Here is a 22,660-nt window from a genome sequence, read left to right on the forward strand (position 1 = left end):
AAGAAGTGGCCACTTGGCCTACAGAGGCTTCCTAGGCTGGACGGGGGCTGCAGCCTGGCACCTCCTCTCCCATCTTACTGGCCCAGCACCTAGACCCCAAGTAACTCCAGCTGCCAGGCCTCCTCAGGCCAGGCTTTGGGCCTCCCACGGGCTCATGGGGGCAGGGACCGGTTTATCTCACCAGACCTTGTCCCCTCCTCCGCCGGCACTCAGGAAGCTGGGGGCGGGGGTAGAGGGGTCCGGCCAGGCAGGAAGCCTGAGGTCAGCCGGCCACAGCCCAGAGTAGCCGGCACCCAGCACCAGCAACATGTGGGCTCTCCTGATGCTGTGGCCCCTAGCACTGGGGTTCAGCCTAGATGACACTCAGACCCCCATTATCTACGACGATGATGGGGGTAGCACGGAGAGAGGTGATGGTGAGTGACCTCGGGCCCTGCCTTGGGACTGGGAGGGTGCCCAGAGCCGGTGAAGGGGAGACAGGGAACGGGGGTGGGGCATCTCCAGCCCAACCCTGAGTCCCCAGGGCTGGGGGTTTCCGTGTCCAGCTCTGTCCCACCAGCCCAGGGGCTCCTGAGAGCTGGGGGCTAGATCTAAAGTTTCTCAGGGGCCTCGCCATCCAGCTGGGGAACCAGGTGAGGGGCTAGGGGTGGGGGGGTGACTCCTGGCCTCTCAGCGCTTCTATCCCCTTTCCCTCCGGGCCTCTCTCCCTCAGATAGCACACCGTGGCCCCACCTGCGCAGCTTCCCTGGCCAGCCCTGTGCCAATGACAGCAACACTCTGGAGGTCCCGGGCAGCTCTCGGGCACTGCTGCTAGGCTGGGTGCCCACGAGACTGGTGCCCGCGCTCTACGGGCTGGCCCTGGCAGTGGGGCTGCCCGCCAATGGCCTGGCGCTGTGGGTGCTGGCCACACGGGTGCCACAACTACCGTCCACGGTGCTGCTGATGAACTTGGCAGCGGCTGACCTGCTGCTGGCCCTGGCGCTGCCGCCACGCATCACCTACCACCTGCGGGGCCAGCGCTGGCCCTTCGGCGAGGCCGCCTGCCGCCTGGACACGGCCGCGCTCTATGGTCACATGTACGGCTCCGTGCTGCTACTGGCCGCCATCAGCCTGGACCGCTACCTGGCCGTGGTGCACCCGCTGCGGGCCCGCACCCTGCGAGGCCAGCGCCTGGCCATCGGGCTCTGTGTCACAGCCTGGCTGGTGGCAGCCGCCCTGGCGCTGCCCCTGGCGCTGCAGCAGCAGACCTTCCGGCTGTCGCGTTCAGACCACGTGCTCTGCCACGACGTGCTGCCCGTCGGTGCCCAGGCCTCCTACTGGCGGCCCGCCTTCATCTGCCTGGCGGTGCTCGGCTGCTTCCTGCCGCTGCTGGCCATGCTGCTGAGTTACGGGGCCACCCTGCACACGCTGGCGGCCGGCGGCCGGCGTTACAGCCACGCGCTGAGGCTGACCGCACTGGTGCTGACCTCGGCCGTGGCCCTCTTTGCGCCCAGCAACGTGCTGCTGCTCCTGCACTACTCAAACCCGGACCATGATGCCTGGGGGGACCTGTACGCCGCCTACCTGCCCAGCCTGGCGCTCAGCACCCTCAACAGCTGTGTAGACCCCTTCATCTACTACTATGTGTCGGCCGAGTTCAGGAGCAAGGTGCAGGAAGTGATGCTTCGCCGGGCGCCTGGTACTGCAACAGCTTCCAGGGAGGGGTGCAGCCCGGCGACCTGCACCCGGTCCTCCTCGTTTGTGTGACAGCCCCTCCACAGGCCGGACAAACAGGAAGGGGGTTGCACTGGGTTGAATAGGGTCCCCTCCCCATTCATGTCCACCGAGAACCTCCAAAAGTGAGCTTATTTGGAAATAAGGTCATTGCAGGTGTAATTAGTTAGGATGAGGTCACACTAGAGTAGGGCAGGCCCAAAATCCGATGTGACTGGAGTCCTTATAAGAAGAGGACACAGAGACACACAGGGAAGGCCATGTGACCACGGAGGCAGAGATGGGGTGATATGGCCACAAGCCAAGGGATGCCACAGACTGCTGGCAGCCACCAGAAGAAGCCAGGAGACCAGCCTGGGACAGACGCTCCCTCAGAGCCCCCAGAAGGAGCCAACCCTGCCCACCTTTATCTCAGACTTATGGCCTCCAGAACTGTCAGAGAATAAATTTCTGTTGTTTTAAGCCACCTGGTATGTGGTACTTGGCTACAGCAGCCCCAGGAAACTAAGGCGAGCATTAAATGCAGGTTACCAGGCCCAGCCAGCTCGCCTGTGTCTGTGTCCAAGGTGTGGACAAGGCGAAGCTGATGCTGCCTTGGACCTGCAGCAGGACCCCACCCAGAAGGAGGCTCGGGCGCCCTCCCCGCTTGTGGCCAAGGCGGCTGGGAGCTCCGCTGGTGGTCCTCGTTCCCAGGATGGGCCTTAGTGTTCTGGGGCATCTCCTGAGCACTGGAGACCTCTACTCTGCTCCCCAAAGCCTGGTGCAACCCATCACTGGGAGCCACAGGGCTCAGCCTCCTACTGTCACCCTGGCTGCAAGACGTCACCTCCTCCTGCTTTCCCTTGGTCTGATCCCTCTTCTCAGGTAACTCCCCCATGGACTGGGTGGGTGGAGCAATGCAAGGATTTACAGTGTACACCCAGGGTCAGGGGGGCTGCAGCTTTGCAGAACCCACCCCCAGCCAGCTGAAGGCTGCTCTGAATCAAGTCAGGGGGCACCACATGGGGAAGGGCAGCCATACCCCAGACACACATACACACACACCCTGCCGTTCCCCACCCCAGAAGGCAACACAGGGCACAGTGTCAGGAGCCACCGAGGCATCAACTGTGGGAGTACACAAGCCCTCTCCAGAGGCAGAGGGGAATGGGTGCCATTCCTGGGCTCCCCATCAAGTTCACATGTCTCTGGTCTGGGGAAGAGTGAGCCGGAAGCCCCAGGATGGACACACACACACACACAGGCGCGCGCACACACGCTCTCCCACGTAAAAGTGAACCTGGGGCTGTGTGAATAAAGTCAATGAAGAATATCATGTCAATAGCCTGGTGTGATGATGTGCTAGAGTCTTCCAAGATGTTACCACTGGGGGAGGCTGGGTAAAGGGTAGCCAGGACCTCTCTGTATTGGTCTGATTTCTTACAAGTGCATGGGAATCTATGATTACCCTGGGATGCAAGTGTTCCAAAGCCTCACCCTGCTCTGAAAGGCTGGGCTGTAGATGAAGGAATGGAGGTGAGGGGCCGGAAGGGAGCTGGGCTCCAGCGCTTAGAGCTGCCTCTCAGCCTCCCCTGCCCGCAGGAGGCCCAAGTCTGTCACGGACTCTATGGAAATGAGCTTTTATTACACCAGCAGCCTCTATGGCAAGTGGCAACAGGGCCTCGGCAAGGGCGCTGTAACCTTGCAGGATGGCAGGGGTCAGGGGCGTGGAAAGTGGCCGGTGCTGCACGACGGGGACCCACAGGCTGGGCAGCCCCCTCAGGGTCTCCGTGCTGTCCAGAGATGAGCAGTGTTGGCTGAAATAAATTACCACCGTGGAGGCGGAAGACAGGAGAATGCAGGAGGGGGCACGGAGAGCCGGGAGGCAGGTCTGAGCATACGGCTTCGGTAGGTCCAGAGCTGGGACACCCTCCCAGGCTGCTAGGAGGGGGACAATCTTCCAGGCGGGGCATTGGAAGATCAGGGGTTCAGAGGTTGAGGTCAGGAAGTGGGCAGATAAAGGTGCATCTGTCTGGAGCCCAGGACTTTCTCTGCAGAGAAAGTGGTGGTGCTGTCGAGGCTAAACATTCAGGGACCCCTGGGTTGAGGCAGGGGTGCAGGGACTGTGACAGTTCTGGGACAATTTGGGGTTTGGGTCCGGGGTTTCAGCAGCCCAGGTAGTCATTATGCAGAAAAGCAGCCTGTTTTGTTTCTAAGTTGCTGACGCTACGTCCCTGATTTGGCCAGAGTCATGCCCCCTCAGAAACAGGTCTTTGGCTATGAGTCCTTCCCAGAAATGTCCCTCCTCCGGGGAGCAGAACTGTAGGAGTCAGGCTGTGGGAGCTGCTCTGGCCACCCAGCCCAAGGCTGTAGGGTGGGGTGACTGGTGCTCCAGCTGCAGCTGGCAGGGAGGGGGGCGCCTCCAGCCACCTCGCTGACCATCCTTCCTGTTGAGGTGGGGACTGGGCCCCCAGGAGGCCCACCATCGTCTCTGATGGTCTGTTTATCGGGTTCGTTTGGAAGCAGGGGTCACCCGGGCAGGGTCCAGCAGCCCCCAGACAGTCAAGTCTCCTGTCAGCGACCCTCTTCCGGTGGGGCGAAATCACAGCCAGATCACGTCTTCCTGCTCGGAGCTTTAGGAAGAGAAGCCACTCTGACTGATGGGGAGAGAAGCCGAAAAATGCCTGTGGGCTGCCAGGCCTGGCGGGGGCGGGACTGCGGACCACTCCCTAAACCCACCTCCAAGTGGCTCGGCCTGGCTGCCTCCGCCCACTGAGACATGAGCGCCCCACCTGGAGCCGGGGTTGGGGGGACATGGTCCAGCAGGGCCCCTCAGGACCCCGCCCATCCCCACCAGGCCACAGTGATGGGATGGGGCCTTCACTTCTGGTAAGAATGAGCGCAGCATGCAAGGGACCACTGATCAAACAGAAGACTTATCTGTGGAACTCAATCAGCTGTGAAAAGGGAGGAACTATTGATACAACACCATGGATGGACAGCAAGGGAACTCTGCTGAGTGAGAAAAAGCCAATCTCAAAAGGTTACATACCCCACAATTCTGTTTACAAAGCATCCCTGAAATGGCAAAAGTATAGAGCAGGAGAACAAATGAATGGTTGGGGGGGGGGCGGAAATCGAGGTGGGTGTGGCTATAAACCTGCAGCTAAAGGGATCCTTGAGGTGATGGGCTGTCCTGTATCTTGACTGTGGTCATGATTACACAAATCTACACGTGGGGGAAAATTGCAGACTCGACTGCAAATAAGTGCATGTAAAAGTGGTGAAATAGGAGTAAGACGGGTAGATTGCATTGATGTCAATTTCCTGGTGTTACACTGTAACTTGAGTTCTGGGAGATGTTACCACGGGGGGGAACTGGATGAAGGGCACCTAAGATCTCTCTATTATTTCTTCCAACTGCGTGTGAACCTATGGTACCTCAAATTTAGAAGTTTAATAAAAATCTTCCCCTGCAAAAAGAAAATAAAAGCAGACCTCTCTCAGAAGACACTGGACAGGGTGGGCAACACTTGGGCGACTTTAAAGTTATACATATGATAATTATTAGCATGAGAGGTGGGAGGGGACAACACATGGACAGAAATGGCTTCAAAGTTGCTACATTTTGCTGAAGGTGGTTACAATACTCCCACCAAGTAGACTGTGAAAAATTTAAAGATGATAGTCTTATCCCCAGAGTTACCGCTAAAAAAATAATGCTAAAACAACAATAACTGAATCAAAATGCAATTCTAAAAGATATTCAAAAGAGGGCATGGAAGGAGAAACACAGGGGGGCAAAACAAAATTAGTGCAACAGTAACCCTAAACCCAGCCCTATCAATAATTATATTATATGCATGTGAACTAAACCCAGTGCCTGGTGCAAGATGACGCACCCCTAAATCTCTGGGACTTTGGTTGGTGCTGGTGGAAAAACTTTCCTACTGGGTTTGCTGAGTGGGGATGTAAACCAGCCTTTGCCACCAGCATGGGGTGGAGAGACCCTTGCCACCCAGGAAGGCAGGGCTCTGAGGCCCGCCAGTGCAGCCAGCCTCCAGGACCTGGCACTTACCTGAGCAGAGAGATCAACCTGCTGTTTAAACCTCTTGAGTTGAGTTTGTTCAACCCAAAAGATTTGCCTCGTCCAGGAAGTCTGCCCAGCAGCCCCTTCCCAGCCTCACCCCACAGGGCTCTCTGGTCTCCTGACCATTTCCTCCATCCTTCCTTTAGGGGAGACAAAGATTCTCTACCTAACCAAACTCCACCCGGGCTCCTCTGAGCTCTTTTTCACTTCGGTCTCAAATTCTAGGCTTCCATGTTCATCTCAGCACTGCCCAACTGTAGCAAGAATCTGCTAATATGTCAGTTTAGCCAGAAACCCCCCTCCACCGTACTGATCACCCTTGATATCTGATTGGGTTCCTCGTCCTCCACCATCCACCCCCTGCCCCCTGTGATGTCTCATCACCCTGGCCTGCCTTCAGCAACAATCAGGTGCAGTCGGCTTATCTAGAATATCCCCCCTTCACCCCTGACGTTTCCTCCTAGTAACTTTCCATCCACTGACTGCCGCCCCCCACTCCTTGGCTATAAATTCCCACTTTTTCTTCTTTTATTATTAGGAGTTGGTTACAATCTCTATCCCCACTGCAAGACTCCATAGTGCTCCCCCTTGAAAAATATATTCCTTGCGTCATGAATAATTTCTTCTTTAACAGGGGTCCCAGGCCCAGTGGGTCTCAGGGACAGGTCTGTCCTGGGGTCCAGTCCTTGGGAGGGTTCGCTAAGCTCACCCTACACATACAGGCTGCTCTTCTATGTGTGCTGGGTGGATGGGGGTCAAGGGAGAACAGATCCCCCACCTCATCCCCTGAAACCCTACAGCAGGCTGACCCCTCCGTCAGTCACTCCCACTCCCTGCCAGGTTCCAGGGCCAGTGGAGGGAGGTTGGGGGCAGGCCCAGCTCTCACCTGTCCTCTGCTTCCCCGTCCAAGTCCACCACCTCATGGCCGGCTGCCACGTGCCCCGCGTCCAGGGGATCCAGGTCATAGTCGTAGCTGTACAAAGCAGAGGCTGGTGTCGGCTGCTCTGGAAGGAAGGAGGACTGAGTCGGTAGGGAAGGCACTGGAGGGAGAGGATCTGGATGACCAACAGCCCAGGGGGCCTGAGGGGAGGAGATCTGTGGCCCAGAGCAACAGATAGGAGGTGAGGTCACAAGGTGGGGAAGCGGACACAGAAATCAGAGATGAGGAGACGCAGGAAAGCACAAAGTTGGGGTGGGGCTGGGGAGAGACTGACCAAGACTGAGGAGATGCAAAGGGACCCAGATGCAAAAAGAAGAAGATGGAGCGATACATTCTGGGACAAGGTGGGGTCCCCGAGGCGGGGCGTGGGTAGATCCTCACCAAGGGCACAGCGGCCAGGGGGCGCAGGTTCCAATCTCACGCGTTCGCGGCAGGCAGCCTCCTGGAGGTGGCAGGTGCTGGCATAGACGACGCCGTCAGAACCACATACCGGGTCCCCGCTGGTGGTGCAGTCGCGCGCGCAGCCGCAGCGCGTGATCTTCGTCCCCTCCTCCGGGATGGCAGCAGGACCTGCCTCGCCGGGGGACCAGCCTGGTGGGCGAGGCGAAATGGGCAGGCCCCGGGAACTCCACCCCCCAACTTGATCCCTGCCTCCACCTGGGCCTGGGGTTGGGGAGAAGTCCCTGGGGTCCGGACCACACTCCACAGCGTGGAGACAGTTCCTAGGAAGCCCTGAGCCCTGACCTGGTAGAATTTCACGCAAGTATTTGCCTAGTATTTACCAAAATAAAATTTAAAAAGAAAACTTTTATGTTCATTGCAGCTCTACTTACAATAGCCAGGACATGGAAGCAACCTAAGTGTCCATCGACAGATGAATGGATAAAGAAGATGTGGCACATATATACAATGGAATATTACTCAGCCATAAAAAGAAACGAAATTGAGTTATCTGTAGTGAGGTGGATGGATCTGGAGTCTGTCATACAGAGTGAAGTAAGTCAGAAAGAGAAGAACAAATACCGTATGCTAACACATATATATGGAATCTAAAAAAAAAAAATTGATTCTGAAGAACCTAGGGGCAGGACAGGAATAAAGACACAGACCTACTAGAGAATGGACTTGAGGATATGGGGAGGGGGAAGGGTAAGCTGGGACGAAGTGAGACAGTGGCATGGACATATATATATACACTACCAAACGTAAAACGGATCACTAGTGGGAAGCAGCCACATAGCACAGGGAGATCAGCTCAGTGCTTTTGTGACCACCTAGAGGGGTGGGATAGGGAGGGTGGGAGGGAGATGCAAGAGGGAGGAGACATGGGGATATATGTATACGTACAGCTGATTCATTTTATTATATAGCAGAAACTAACACACCATTGTAAAGCAACTATATTCCAATAAAGATGTTAATAAATAAATAAGAAAAAGAAAAATTAAAAGGAATCTAAAGTCATTTCAAGAAGTCTGGAAAATAAAGAAAAAGGTCCCGAGGGACCCCTAGCCCGTCCTGCGTCCTTCGCTGTGGCCGACTGGGGCTCCCGGCCTGGGTCCCGACACCCTTTGGCTTGTGGGGAAGCGGAGGCAAGGGCTCTCCTTTGGGCCGCCCGCTTCTACACCCGCCCCCTCATACCCCCCTAGGCCCCGCCCCTCCTCACTGCCCACCCCCCCGCGCCCCGCTAAGCCCCGCCTCCTTCTCACTGCCTGCCCACTCTGCTCAACCCCAAGCCCCTCCGCTCAGGCAGCGCGCCCTTGACCGTGCCGAGTCCTCCTGCCTTTACCACGCCCTCCTCTGCCGCGGGTGGGGTCGGGGTGACGGGTGGTCGGAAGGGGCAATGGCCCCGCGCACTTACCGGGGCCCTGGGCCAAGGCACGCTCCACCTCGTTGCACGCAGGCCCCGCGCACAGCTCCCGGGCGAGGGGACTGCGCGAGCTGACGTTGTAGAAGCGCGTGGCCTCGAAGGCTGCGGGACCAGGGGAGAAGGGTGACCAAGTGATGGATGACAGGGTGAGGGACTGAGCTAGAGTTGTGGGTGTTGGGCGCGGACCTACCAGGCTCGTAGTAGTCATACACGGAGATGGGCAGCGCCGACGTCCTGCCCACGACGTGCTGGCGGAGCGCCCATAACCTCACGCACGTCAAACACTCGCTGGGGATCTGCGGGGGCAGCGGGCAGGCTCAGGCTCGGCCGGGGCCACTAGGGCCAGAGACTGAGCTCCGGCCTCTGTGCTCTGTGACGCCGCAAAATGTGGGCCCAGAACTGGCTGATTTCGGGATGCCCAGGAGGCGTGAAACAGAAACGTGATCCCATTTTAATTTTGTGGGTCCTTCCATCCCACTTGGGAAAAACACCTCAGCTGGTCTTTCATCCCCCACTCCCTCCATGGCAGGTGCCCTCCCTCCCTGTGTGTGTGTGTGGACATTGACAAACTTGTGCAACCACTATCCATCTGCAGAATATTTCCATCACCTCAAAAGGAAACCCTATCCCCATTTGCACTCCCCATCCCCCCAACTCCTGGCAACCACCAGTCTGCTTTCTGTCTCTTCACTCCTCATGTTTTTGAGGTTCAAACCATCACTGCTTCATTCCTTTTGATGCCTGAATACTATTCCATACCCCTCCCAACTTTCTGCACCAAAGCAAGCTGGCTAGGGCACAGGGCAGGCAGCCGTGCCAACTCCGCCTGAGTTGCCTCTCCCAGTTTCTTTTTCTTGGCATGAGATCATTGCAGGAACCACACCGGGCCGTGGCAGCTGTGCCCTCGCCAATGTGGCTGCCGTGGAGGCCTCCACCCACCACCCCCGGCCAGCAGTACCTCATCAAAGTAGAAGAGTACTCTGCGACCAGCCACCTCGTACCTCTTCAGTGCCACGTGCTTGTCGAGGAGCAGCTGGCAGGGAAGCCAGAGGTCAGGGTCTGCCCGGCCCTTCAGACCCCAATGCTCTCTTCCTCCCCGATCTCCAAGGGCCCAAGGTGGGCTGGACCCGTGAAGACCCAAGGCCCCGGAGGCTGAGGAGTTTGCCCACGGTCATCCAGCAAGTCCCCGTGGGCCAGGCCAGGGGGGTGGAGGTCAGCACACAGAAGAGGGCATTCAAGGCTGGTTACCACTGTCCCGAGTGCCTGCTTCCCCCTTCCCTGCCTGCAGTCTCCCCTGAGCGAGCCTCAGTCCCAGGCCGGGCCTCCCTGTGGCCCCCTAGGCGCCCACAGAGCCCTGCCACCTGCTCCTGCCTCACCTGCACCATTCAAACCCCCTCCCCCAGGACAGGCCCTACTTTCCTGTCCCTCCCCACACTGCAGACATCCTCAGGTAAGGCTGTTCTACCCACTTTGTGACCCTCTTCCCCTCCGCCACCCCCAAAAGGGGGCCGGTCTCTGTTTAAGTTGAGGATGGTGGCAAATCTCTCCCTGGTATCCCAGATCATCCCCAAAGTGCAGGCAGGTTCGTTGAACCCTTCCTCTGCCACATGGATAACAGCACAGGTGGCCCACCGAATGACACCTACTGGGAAAGCTCCCACCCTTCCCCACCTGCCCCTCAGCAGATGGCCAGCCCCCAAACACCAACTTTGCCCAGAAAGACAAAAAAACAAAAAACAAAACCCATTTTATGAAGGGCTGGAAATTTGCAACCTGGGCAGGGCCACCAGCCAGAGACCCGAGCCGAGCCCTGCCCACCAGTGCTACCTCACCTGCTCCAGGCTCTCAATGTCCGCCCGGAACCCTGACAGCAGAGGCACCTCCAGGACCGCCATGTTGGAGGAGCCTGTATGCAGCCACCTTCCGATGAGGGGAGAGAGAGACAGGCTCTTGAACTCAAGCCCCGCTGTGGAATTCATGGACCTCTCTGTCCCCACAACCCCCGAGCCTGCCTGGCTGGCAGCCCATCTGCACAAACACCCTTGGCTGGGTCGTTGGTCAGCGCATTTCACAGCTAAGACACTGAGACCATAAAGAAAAGGCCTTGCCGAGGGTTCTGGGCCTGACCCAGGTCTATCAACTCTGGGCTGTGTTTTGACCCGAACTCCATGCTGTGCCCCCAGTGTGGGAAGCTGCTCCATGGGGCCGAGGGAGTCCAGGCCACTGGGGGAGACCTGGTCACTCTCCAGTGCCAGCCCTCAGTTTCCCCTTCTGTGACATGGGGGGTGGGTAAATATGGCCTCTGGGGCTTGCTGTGTGCCAGGCCCTCCCTGTGCTGGGTGCTGGTGACAGGGAGGCTGACATTGGATGAGGAACCTGCAGACTGTGTCCCAAGGGGACCGGGTGGCCACAGCTCCTGGGGCAGACGGGGGAGGCTTCCGGCAGGGGTGAGGCCTGAGAGACGCTATATCCGGGTGGCACACAGTGGGGTTTTTTTCTTAACACATCTGAGGGAGGAACAGAGATGCCCCAGCAGGCCTGCCGGGACCAGACAGCTGGGCCAGTCCAGCTGCTTCTCGCTCCCCCGCCTGATTAGACGGTGATCACAGCCGTGCTTAGTGGAACCATCCTGAGTCTCACTGTGGAGCAGGAAACACAGCTGGAGGTTTGGGAAGCCACTCAGCCAGGGCTCCCGGGCTTGGACCAAGTTGGGCTTGTTCTTCAGAACTTCCTAAGATGGGGGCCTTGGACATGTGAGGGCTGAGGGTCAAGGTTAAAGAAGGTGTCTGGGCAGCTCTGATGGGCTTCAGGTGCCATAGCTTGCAACCACCTTTGGGGTCCCCCATCGTTGCCATGGTAATGAGCATCCTTTGTGGGCAGCTGCATGCACCCACCACCGAGGACCCTCTGTGGCCTGGTCCCAGGGTCACACCTGGGGCTGGTGGGTCACACAGGGGCCACAAACAGCCATCCCACCCAGCCCCGCCTGTCACTGGGGTTTGCTGCACCCATTCAGAAGCACTTCCATTTCTTTCATTTCAAAAATCATCTGGAGTGTAAGCTTCTGATTGCAAAGGCATCCATTTCGAAGACATCCATCTTGAATAAAGATACTGGCAGCTGTATGACACAACTACTAGCAAAATAACCAGAAGAGGAATCAGGCTGCCCCCAGCCACGAAGGTCCCTCTTTCAGGAAGCCCTGGGTAACCTAGATGACGGACCACTTGGGTCACCCTGCCTTCCCCTTCCAGCACCCTAATTCCTGCTCTTATATTTTAAAGTCGCCAATAAAGAGTGAATCCACAAAAACGTAGACAAACCCCCCCCTCGGACCCCAATATAGGCAGAACCTCAGGTCCGTGCCTTCTCTCTGTCTCTCTACCTGTGACCTCGCTGTGTGACCCTCAGGAGGGTCATGTACCCTCCAGGACCTGTGAGTAAGAAGCCTTGTTCTTCAAAGGTCCCTGATGGGTGTTGCTGAGGTGTGTCTTGTGATCAGACTAAGGACCACAAGGGCTGGTCCAGCCACAACTTTGGCTCGAGTCGGTGAAATGTCTGTGGGGCTCCTACAAGTAGTACAGGCCCAGATGAATGCCCGAGGCGTTCTTAGGCGAGAGCGTCACTATATAAAATGCCGTCCAGGTGGCGGTGCCAGCCAGCGGGGCAGGAGGCCTTACCTGGTGCACACCTCCAGTGTCACCGGGTACTCCTGCTGATGCTGGTCAGCTGCTGGGTCGTCATCGTCAGCCGAGGAGGCAGGCGCAGGGGGCCGCCGCTCGGCCTCGGGCTCCTGGAGGTTGACAAGCAGCTGGAAGGACGGCTTGGCCACTGGGTCTGGCACGTTGTAGGTAACGTCGATCTGGGGGGGTGGGAGGACAGAGGCTGAGGGGACAGGGGAGTGGGGAGGGGAGAGGCAAGGGCAGGACAAGGTGGGGGACAGCCAGAACGACGACAACGGTGACATCAGCAATAGCTCTGGGCACTACGGTCATTCCATTTCGCCCTGATGGTGTAGGTACGACCATCACCCCATTTTTCCACATTTCAAGCCCAGGTCTGTCTGCCTCTCAGGCTCCCTACCCTATCCACTGTGTTGTCTGGGCTCCCACCTTCCAGATGGAGAAGCTGAGAATGCGAGGGTCTCCTGGCAGACTTGCCCTCTGACCGCTGGCCAGAGCCTAGGAGGCCAGCCTGTCTCCACCCGGAGTGTGACTAAATCCTGAGCCTGGTGACTGAGGGGTCGTGGGGAGCGCCAGGCTGGCCATCTCCATTCAGGCCTTGGCAGGGAGAATAACAAGTCCCACCATGGGGGGTGAAGGGAGGGGTCTGCTTAAGGTCAGAGACCACCGGAACGGGGATCAGATGGAGCTTCTGGGGGGACTCCATCCTCAAGGGGACACATTGCAATCTGCCTTGGGTCCTGCCTTGGGCAGAGTGGATGGCATTTCAGGGGGCTGACAGGCTGCCCTGGGGTGGCTCTCACACACACATCCACCCCACTCAACCTGGCCCAACACTGAGCTCCCTCCCGCCCGCCCCTCCAAGGGTGCCCTGGAAGCGCCCCCCTCTCCCCGCAGCCTCACCTGCATCAGGCAGCAGCCTTCACCCTTGGCGCTCACAAACAGCCCTGTGGGGAGGCTGGGGATCTGGGGAGAGAAGATGCCGTGGTTTCCCCCGCAGACCCACGTGGACAGACAGGCAGCAGGGAGGGGCTGCCGTCGCTGCCCACCCCCCAACCCTGGTCCCGGGAGCACGCACTGCCGCCATCTGTAGAAGTTTCTGGTTGGCCCTGTGCAGCTCGAAGGTCTCCTGGTAGTCCAAGTTGGTGGAGGCCAGGGAGACGGTGAGGTTGATGCCGCCCGCGTAAGACAAGATGGCATACTCTGCCAAGGCCTGCAGAGCCACGCAGGTGTCCTAGCGACAGAGCAGGAGGCTGGGGTCAGCCCCAGGAGCAGGTCTGGCCCACACTGCGGGTGCCACGGACCCTCTCTGGATACCAGCGACCCATGAGGCTGGAACAGAGCACTGGGTGTCCGGTGTAGATACCCACAGGGCTGGGGGCCCCAGGCAGGTGGGGAGCATCTCCATGGAGGCAGGGGCTGGGTTCCTGTCCCAGAGCCAGGCACATCTGTCCCTCGGCCCCATCCTCCTGCCCTCTCTTGGACATCATGCCCCCAGGAGCTGCAGGTAAGGAGCCGTCCTGAGACTTGAAGCAGCCAGTGGCTTCCTACCTGGCTCTTGAGTCCCAAGCCTGGGCCACAGTAACCCCGCTCAGACCCGAGCCCCTCTTTTGGCCTTCCTGGCTCACCTGAGTGGAGGAGAAGCCTCCAAGGGCATTCCGCTGCTGGGACAGCCACTTCACCACAGGCAGGGCAGTGGCCACATCTCCCAGGAGGGTGTAGGTCAGCAGGGCATAGGCTGTCATTTCCACCTCGGCCGAGACCACTGCAACGGAAGAGGCCAGCTGGGGCCCTTTTGACACTGGGACCCAGGACCCGGTGCCCACAGCAGGCACCGCAGGTGGGGTGGCCAGTACCTGTCTGATAGACCCCGTCACTGAAGCTCAGGAACGCATCCTTGTCCACATCCCGGGAACCCGTCGGGCTCCAGTGGGTCACCCCATCTGTAAGGCCAGAACAGGTCAGGGGCCACAACCCCTGTTGGCGCTCAGCCTGGCAACCCATGCTGAGTGTCAGCGCATGTGGTCTCAAGAATAGACATCAGGGGGCTGGGCCCCAGGGCAAGAGGGTACCAGGGGAAGATGGCTGGGACAGGAAGGGTCTTGGGGCTACATCTCAGATCTGCAGCTACAGCGACAAACCCAGCCCCTCCTGCACCGTTGGCAGACATCACCAATCCCTGGCTGCTTTTCTGTACCCTGGCAGACATCACTAATCAATGGCCTCCCTCCTGGCTGGAGCCCTGAGGCAGGCCCCAGTCTACCCCACTTGGGGACCAGGAAGCCACTCCGTACTTGCAAAGGCTCCAAAGATTCTGGGCTCATGTGTGGTATAAAAAGCCCTCAAACCATTGAGAAATCAGCACTCCCTGCCTCAGAGCTTGAGCAGTTAGTCCTAAATTGACACCGTCATCCAACTGGATGGTTTTAGAATTTTGCTTTTTAAGTTTTTTTTTTCTTCTTCTTCTTCTTAAGCAGTGAAAGCAATTCTTCAGGTGACATCTTAAGCAGAGAAGCTGGATGGAATACGAGCGCAGCTCCTGGGAAAGCCCAGGGGTTGGGGGGAAGGAGACTGAGTTTGGGGACCTCTGAGAAGTCACAGCTCAGTGACTGGGGCTCCCCAAACACAGTGAGGAGTCATTTTGTAGATGGGGGACTGACACTCCAAGATGGAAAAGGCTTTCCGAGGCTCACCCAGTGATGGGGGGCAGGGTGGGAGCCGGCTGCAGCCCTCCCCTGCCTCCCAGCACCCTGCCCGGGAATGGTTTCCAGGAAGCCTGGGGGATCCTCTACCGGGGATCTCCGAGCACTGTTTTCCCTGGTGGGGGTGGGGTGGCATCCCCTACTTCATAGGGGAAGAAAATGATGCTCAAGCTCAAGCCACTTCATCAAATGAAGCCACTAGTAGATGCAATAATAAATGAGTAATAAATGAATAAAAAAAAAAACAGTGAGGGACTTCCCTGGTGGCCCAGTGGTTAAGAATCCGCCTGCCAATGAAGGGGACAAGGGTTCGATCCCTGGTCCAAGAGGATCCCACATGCCGCAGAGCAACTAAGCCCGTGCGCCACAACTACTGAGCCTGCGTTCTAGAGCCCGCGAGCCACGACTACCGAGGCCCGTGCACCTAGAGCCCGTGCTCTGCAACAAGGGAAGCCACCGCAACGAGGAGCCGGCACCCCGCAACGAAGAGTAGCCCCTGCTCGCCGCCACTAGAGAAAGCCCGTGTGCAGCAACGAAGACCCAATGCAGCCAAAAATAAAGTAAAATAATTAAAAAAATAAATTTATAAAAAAAAAACAACAGAGTGAGCAAAGGACGCCTCCTTAGTTCCATGCACATGTTCATGAGCTGTTTACTGGGGCCCGCAGTGGGCTGGCCCCACACCGTGTCCGCTGGGGTGGCAGGCAGGGGCACCTACCCTGGGTGATGGCCAGGCTGCGGAGCTTTCGCAGAGCGGCGGGGGCTGCAGGGCTGCGGAGCAGGGTCAGCGCGTAGGCGGTCAGGGCACTGCTGTAGGGGTCCATGGCCAGGGGCGCGCTGGACTCCAGGAAGTGCCTGGCTTTGGCAATGGCACCCCTCTCCTCCTGCGGGGTGCAGCGGGGGTGGGTGGGAATTGGAGCCCTGGGAGGCTGCTCTGCTTTCACCCCACCCACCACGCTCCCAAAGGTTCTCAGGACATGCCTGGGGCAAGCACCGGATGGCTTGCAGCCCCTCACTTTGTATACTTCTGGCGCCCCACTGCCTGCAGCCTCAGCTTTCAAAGCCCCATTCCCTTTCTTTTATGTTGGTGCCATGTTTTCCAAATGAAGTCTGAGCATGACAAATCAATTCAGAGACACTCTGGGGGAAGCAGGCAGACCCCTGGCCGCCCCTCCCCATCCCACTCTATCACTAGGCTGGCTTCTAAGACCCCCAGCTCAGGCCCACCTCATCCTCCAGGCCTAGCTTCAATTGTCACCTCCTCCAGGAAGCCCACCAATCCTCATCATGCTCCTGACCCACAGTGTGAGCGGGTGAAGGACAGAAACCAAGTCCATTGTCCAGTGATGGGCTTAGTTCAGAGAAGCTGCCCAATAATATAGGCTAAATGGAAAAAGGAGTGATTCAAAGCATTCGGGAATTTAGCAAATGAGCAATGGTGCTCCTGTGGACACCGGTGGAGCCATGGAGTTAAGATAACTCTGCTTTGGTGATTGTTAAGATTGCAGAAGGAATGCTCTCCCAAAGCTTTCCATCTTTAGATCAGGATAAAGCATGGGAACCGCCCTTACGGCATGTCCATGTCGTTAAGACGTACCATCTCCCTCCCGGGGCATGTATCAGGGATGACAGAGCAAATTAACTGGACCCCAAGCCTGAGCCACATAAGCCCAGAGCCTGGGGTGGGGGTGGCTGGACACTTTTGCAGAGGTAGCACTGATGTCCTTATAAGAAGAGAGGACGAAGAGACACAGAGAGAAGGCCGTGGAAAGACAGGCAGAGACTGGAGTGATGCAGTCACAAGCCAAGGAATGCTGGGAGTTCCCAGAAGGTGAAAGAGGCTAGGAAGCATCCTCCCCTAGACCTCCAGAGGAGCCATGGCCCTGCCCACACACTGACTTCAGACCTTGGCCTCCAGAACTGCGAGAGAATAAACTCCCGTTGTTTAAAGCCACTGTTTGTGGTACTTTGTTACAAATGCCACAGGACACAAGTCCAGGGGCCTTTACTCAGCCTAAGGCACAGGGGCCTTCACATTCTTGAGTTCAGGAAGAAACACTTGGTTCAGCTCTAGAAAAATCTGATAAGGTCAGAATGACCTAAATGTCGATTTTACCAAAACAAAAAGCAGAACCAGGGGATGGAGGAGAGGCCCACCTTGGGAACGCCAAGGAGCCTGGGTTCCTCAGTCTCAGGTGCAGGCAGGGAGGAGGTACCCACGAGGCCTGCATCCCCGGAATCCCTTGGTCCCGGGCCAACCAAGTTGGTTGGTCTTCCTAGAGGCAAGGTGTATGAGTCTGCTGGGGCTGCGTAACAAAGTACCACAAATTGGGTGGCTTAAAAAAGTAGAAATTTCTTGTTTCGTGGATCTGGAGGCCAAAAGTCCAATATGAAGGTGTTAGCAGGGCTGGTTCCTTCTGAGGGCCACGAGGAAAGGATCTGTTCCAGGCCTCTCTCTTGGCTTGTAGCTAGCCATCTTCTCCCTTTATCTTCACATAATCTTCCCTCTGTGCTGGTCTCTGTGTCCTAATGTCCCCCTTTTCCAAGGATGCCAGTCGTAGTGGATTAGTACCCACCCTAAAGGCTACATTTTAACGTGACTACCTCTTTAAAGGCCCTGTCTCTAAATACAACCACATTCTGAAGTCTTGGGGCTGTTATGTACTGAATGTCTGTGCCTCCCCGTCCCCCCCCACAAATGTATATGTTAAAGTCCTAACCTCCAATATGGTGGTGTTAGGAAGGGGTGCCTTTGGGAGGTGATTAGGTTTAGATGAGGCCAAGAGGGTGGAGCCTCTATAATCAATGAGGCTGCTTAAAAGAAGACAAAGAGACACCAGAGTGATCTCTCTCTCAATCTCTCCCCCAACCCCATCCCACCTCTCTCCATGGTCACGCACCAAGAAAAGGCCACGTGAGGACACGGAAGGAAGATGGCTGTCTACAAGCCAGGAAGAGACCTCTCATTAAGAGCTGAATCAGAGGGGCTTCCCTGGTGGCGCAGTCGTTGGGAGTCCGCCTGCCAATGCAGGGGACACGGGTTCGTGCCCCGGTCCGGGAAGATCCCACATCCCGCGGAGTAGCTGGGCCCGTGAGCCACAACTACCGAGCCTGCGCGTCTGGAGCCTGTGCTCCGCAATGGGAGAGGCCGCCGCAGTGAGAGGCCCACGCACCGCGATGAAGAGTGGCCCCCGCTCGCCGCAACTGGAGAAAGCCCTCGTACAGAAACGAAGACCCAACACAGCCAAAAATAAAATATAGAATAAATTAATTAATTTAAAAAAAAAAAAAGAACTGAATCAGAAAAAAAAGAAAAGAACTAAATCGACCTGAACCTTGACCTTGGACTTTCCAGTCTCTAGAACCATAAGAAATAAATGTCTGTTGTTGAAGTCCCTCACTCTGTGGTGTTTTGTGACGGCAGCCTGAGCTGACTAAGATGGGGGTTGGGATTTCAGGATATGAATTTTGGGGGTGACACAATTCAGCCCCTTAACACAGGGCAAGCAAGGAGCTCTCTGGGCAAAGCGTGTGGGACGTGGAGGGTCTTAGGTCACACCAAAGCCTAGACACAGTCACATTGGGATTGTGAGGCTGAAAAGTCTGAGAAGTGCCACAATTCACAATTCATCACCAGAGAATTTAGAATTGACACAGGTGTTAGGAATGCTGGAGTCCCGACCCCAGCGGCTGAGATCTGTCTAAGCTCTCACTGCAGGGGACATGCCACACCCATCTGGGACAGCCTCACAGAAGTGACGATGGCCCTTGAGTTCCTTGGGACGTCTAAGCCCTGCTGGGTCTAGTACCGTCCCTGAAGGTTCTAGACTCTTCCCCACAAAAGCATTCACGAGTCCAACATTTTGTATAGGGCTCCCTGAAGCCAGCCCATGGGTCACTGGCCGGGAACCTGATTAGGCCCAAAATGATTCTCCAATTGGGCCTGGGGGCTGTGGACAGTCCTGGGAGGGCTCGTACTCAGGATACAGCCACCCCTACCCCACTCTCCCACACACGCATGTCCCCGGTGATTACTGTTGGAATCTCTCACACCTCTGCTCGGGCCACAAGAAGTTGGATGTTCTGTGACCATTGAAAAGCATCAAAAAGTCTCACTAGTGAGCAGAAGGGGGGCAGCAAGGAATAAATAGAAGCTGAAGATGGCCAGAAGATGGCCAACCTGGCCTGCAGGGCAAAACTGTCCACTTGCTCCTCCAGCCGGCATCTCCCGGGCCCACTGCGCTTACCTCCGAGGCCAGGCCCATCTCCAGGAGCGCTGCCACCACGTAGGCTGTCAGCGGGACTGTGCCGTGGATCCCACCCTGTAAGAGGATTTGTAGGTTTCATCCCAAGCCAGAGGGGACAGCCCCCTGCCCCCGCTGGGCCCAGACAACACCGGGGAGCAGCCAGGGCAAGGCCAAGACCCCAGGAGGAGGCTGGGAGGCTGCCAACCTGGATGTCCTTGTTCAGAATCCTGCCCACCGCCGGGAAGGAGCCGTCTGCCCGCTGCTGCTGGACAATCCAGCCCTTGGCGGCTGCCAGCTCCTGAGGGTCAATGAAGATAAAGCTGCGCGCCTGGGCGAAGGACTTCAGGACAAAGGCTGTGAGCCTGAAACAGGATGAGGTGGGGGCTGGGAGAGCCATGGGCTGGGGAGTTGCAAAACAGAGTCACCTCCCATGTGCCCCGCCAGGGACTGTGGCACGCTCCCCGCATCATCCAAGACTCTGCTTCCTACTCTGCAAGACAGGAGGGTCCAGCCTGCCCTCGCAGGGCTGTTGTGAGCACTTGATGGAAGTGTGTGGGCACCCAGCAGGACCTGATGATGGAGCCCAGCCTCCCCGTTTGCTCCCTCCCCCGCCAGAAGCACCCGGGTCTGCTCCTTGCCTTGCACTCAAGGCCTTTTTGTGAGCTGGTCCAATCCCACCACCCACCCCGCCCCCGCCATGTGCAGAAGACCTTCCTTGTTGCTCCTCCATAACCACTCCCCAAGAGATCCCAGGTCTTGCTGAGAGATCCCAGGAAAAACCGGCAACCAGGTACACTGGACACTTGGGCTCCTCTACAGCCCTAGCCAGCCACAGCCATGGGCCTTCCAGTCCCCAGACCTGCAAATGGCTTTGGAATGGGCACATGAGGTGATGCTGGGAGCAGCTGCAGCCATTTTGCCACCACGAGGAGAGCAGCCGCTGTGCCAAGGATGGCCACAGGGACCAAGGGAAAGAACCAGGAACCCCAATGGATTGTGGGGCTGCCAGACTGGCCAATCCTGGAGCCTCCCCAGCTCTATGGTGTGAGGAGATGTTCAGAATTGCTTTTTCAGCCAGTTTTCTTTTGTTTGCAGCTGAAAACATCCCACCAACCCACTAGCTTCAGTTACTCAGTTACCCAGGCCCTGCATACACCATGCTCCTACCTCCCTTCTTTACAGGATGAAGTCTTACTTGTCTCTCAGTGTTCAACCCAGGGGTCTCTCCCCAGAGGAAGCCTCCCAGACACCTCCACTCTGTGATGGGCATGCTGCCTCTGGACCCCCAGGCCCTCCCTCTGTGTCATTGTTTTCTGTCTGTATCTCTGCAGCCTGCCCCTTGTCCACCCCATCCCCCAGCCCAACTGTTGCTAGCGCACCCTGAATGGGAGACGATGAAGCTGGAGAATGAATGAATGAAAAAATGAATTCAGGAGAACCACCAGATGGAAACCAGGGAGCCAAGAGGGACAAACAGCAGAACTATCAGGAGGGGAAACACCCCAACTCAGGACGAAAGAGTAATCCATCCTTTTCAAAATCAAGTGGCTCCGCCACCTGACACGCATCAGGATGGCTACCATAAAACAAAAACCAAACGACACGTGTCGATGAAGATGCAGAGAAATTGGAACCCTTGTGCACTGCTGGTGGGAACGGACAATGGTACAGCCCCTGTGGAAAACAATATGGCAGTTCCTAAAAAAATTGAACACAGAATTATCATATGATCCAGCAATTCCACTTCTGGGTATATACCCCAAAGAAATGAAAGCAGAGTCTTAAAGAGATATCTGTGCACCCATATTTGTAGCAGCATTATTCACAATGGCCAAACTATGGAAGCAACCCAGGGTCCACTGACAGATGAATGGACAAGCAAAATGTGGTATTGAGGTAGGATGTAGACGGGCCCCTGGGCTGAGTGGCTGGTGTTTGTCAAGCTGAGTAAATTGAAGCTTGTTTCCCCCTGATATTTCAACGGAAAAGTTAATGGCAGGAGCAGAGGAGAGCTGAGCTCTGCTGGAGTAAAAAGATAAGAGGACCACATCTTTTATTCTTGAGGTCAAGGAGACCTCCCCAACTGCCCATGCACAAAAAAGCTCCTTTGGGGATCAAAAATGGAGGGAGCACTAACCCATAATCTCTGTTCTGTCAATCTCCCAGAGACCCCCCTCACTGGAATACATTTTGGCTAAAAGATGCATGCGTATATCAGGCAGGGCCCTGGGTCAGGTGAGATGTGGAAAACCAAGAAAGATGATTGGTGAGAGGAAAACAAAAACCCGGAAAAACTGCCCCCATATAAGTGATTTAAATCATCTCTCTGGTGTGCTCCTCTTTAGGGAGGATGCCCACACTCTTCTCTGGGTGTGTATTTCTGCTTTACAAAGTCTCTTTGTGGAATTGCCTCTCTAAAGAAGACGAGGACCAAGGTCCTCTCACCTGCCGACACCAGTATATCCATACAATGGAATATCATTCAGCCTTGAAAAGGAAAGAAACTCCGCAAAGTGCTATAACATGGACGAACATTGAGGACATTATGCTGAGTGGAATAGGCCAATCACAAAAGACACTGTATGATTCCACTTATGTGAGGCACTTAAGAGTAGTCAGAATCATAGAGACAGAAAGTAGGATGGTGGTTGCCAGGGGCTGGGGGGAAGGGAGAACGGGGAGTTAGCATTTACTAAGTATAGAGTTTCAGGTTTACAAGATGAAAAGAGTTATGGGGATGGACGGTGGTGCTGACCGCTCAACAGTGTGAATGCACTTAATACCACTGAACTGTATACTTAAAAGTAGTTAAGACAGTAAATTTTCTGTTATTTGATACAGTTTAAAAAACCAAAAGAAAGAAAATCAAGTGGCTCCAAGCCCTGTTTCTGTGAATCACCAAAACCTGAAATATTAACCTTACAATTATTAACCTTATTAACCTTGTCCTGGCCACTCTCCTTCCAAGATACCTCAAATCCATCCTCTTCCTTCTACCCCCATGGCTCCTGTGTCAGCCAGGCCACCCCATGGCTCCCACTGCTTCCACCAGCCCAGCCCTGCCCCATCACCTACTCTGTATGCAGCAGGGTTTGGAAATTCCAAACACTGGGGGGCCAAGATGGAACTTAGTTGCCCCTGTGCTGGGAACTGTGGAATTTCCACATTCTGCTACACTGTTCTTTTTTTTTGGCGGTACGCGGGCCTCTCACTGTTGTGGCTCTCCCGTTGTTGAGGCTCTGGACGCACAGGCTCAGCGGCCATGGCTCACGGGCCTAGCCGCTCCGCGGCATGTGGGATCTTCCCAGACCGGGCCACGAACCCGTGTCCCCTGCATCGGCAGGCGGACTCTCAACCACTGCGCCACCAGGGAAGCCCCCACTGTTCTCTTTATTTTTCCATCTTAAAACACAAACAGGGATAAACAAACTGTGGT

At 56.4% G+C, this 22,660-nt stretch overlaps 2 protein-coding genes across 3 annotated transcripts in view; one reads left to right on the plus strand and one right to left on the minus strand.

The window, feature by feature from the left end:
* The first annotated feature begins 187 nt into the window (after positions 1 to 187).
* On the plus strand, positions 188 to 4,202 carry F2RL3 (F2R like thrombin or trypsin receptor 3). 2 transcript variants are annotated; one of them, XM_089905237.1, is made up of 2 exons: positions 188 to 420; positions 645 to 4,202. In XM_089905237.1, the coding sequence occupies exons 1-2, from the start codon at positions 308 to 310 to the stop codon at positions 1,744 to 1,746; spliced, it is 1,215 nt and encodes a 404-aa protein (XP_089761363.1). In that variant the 5' UTR covers positions 188 to 307; the 3' UTR covers positions 1,747 to 4,202. The 2 variants fall into 2 exon arrangements, with proteins under 2 accessions (XP_089761363.1, XP_022414224.2); XM_022558516.3 differs by having other exon boundaries at positions 188 to 416; positions 713 to 4,202.
* Positions 3,057 to 22,660, minus strand: part of CPAMD8 (C3 and PZP like alpha-2-macroglobulin domain containing 8) — a 99,328-nt gene continuing 79,724 nt past the window's right edge. Inside the window, exons 28-42 of the mRNA XM_022558515.2 lie at positions 19,430 to 19,586; positions 19,225 to 19,299; positions 15,696 to 15,861; positions 14,132 to 14,218; positions 13,904 to 14,040; positions 13,354 to 13,509; positions 13,179 to 13,241; positions 12,273 to 12,454; positions 10,425 to 10,512; positions 9,551 to 9,625; positions 8,783 to 8,888; positions 8,584 to 8,694; positions 7,104 to 7,313; positions 6,669 to 6,786; positions 3,057 to 4,349 (exon numbers count right to left, since the gene is read on the minus strand). Coding sequence (XP_022414223.1) covers positions 4,328 to 4,349; positions 6,669 to 6,786; positions 7,104 to 7,313; positions 8,584 to 8,694; positions 8,783 to 8,888; positions 9,551 to 9,625; positions 10,425 to 10,512; positions 12,273 to 12,454; positions 13,179 to 13,241; positions 13,354 to 13,509; positions 13,904 to 14,040; positions 14,132 to 14,218; positions 15,696 to 15,861; positions 19,225 to 19,299; positions 19,430 to 19,586 — 1,753 coding nt within the window. The 3' untranslated portion in view covers positions 3,057 to 4,327. The remainder of the gene's footprint in view (positions 4,350 to 6,668; positions 6,787 to 7,103; positions 7,314 to 8,583; positions 8,695 to 8,782; positions 8,889 to 9,550; positions 9,626 to 10,424; positions 10,513 to 12,272; positions 12,455 to 13,178; positions 13,242 to 13,353; positions 13,510 to 13,903; positions 14,041 to 14,131; positions 14,219 to 15,695; positions 15,862 to 19,224; positions 19,300 to 19,429; positions 19,587 to 22,660) is intronic.

The sequence above is a fragment of the Delphinapterus leucas genome, unplaced genomic scaffold (genome assembly GCF_059928025.1).
Source record: "Delphinapterus leucas isolate spDelLeu-1000000601 "Yukka" unplaced genomic scaffold, BTC_Dleu_Yukka2 spDelLeu_asBTCV2_sq25, whole genome shotgun sequence".
NCBI lineage: Eukaryota > Metazoa > Chordata > Mammalia > Artiodactyla > Monodontidae > Delphinapterus > Delphinapterus leucas.

Coding starts and splice junctions, on each gene's coding strand:
- F2RL3 (XM_089905237.1), top strand. CDS start 308: ATGTGGGCTCTCCTGATGCTGTGGCCCCTAGCACTGGGGTTCAGCCTA. Junction 421..644: donor ACGGAGAGAGGTGATGGTGA/GTGACCTCGGGC, acceptor GTGAGGGGCTAG/GGGTGGGGGGGTGACTCCTG.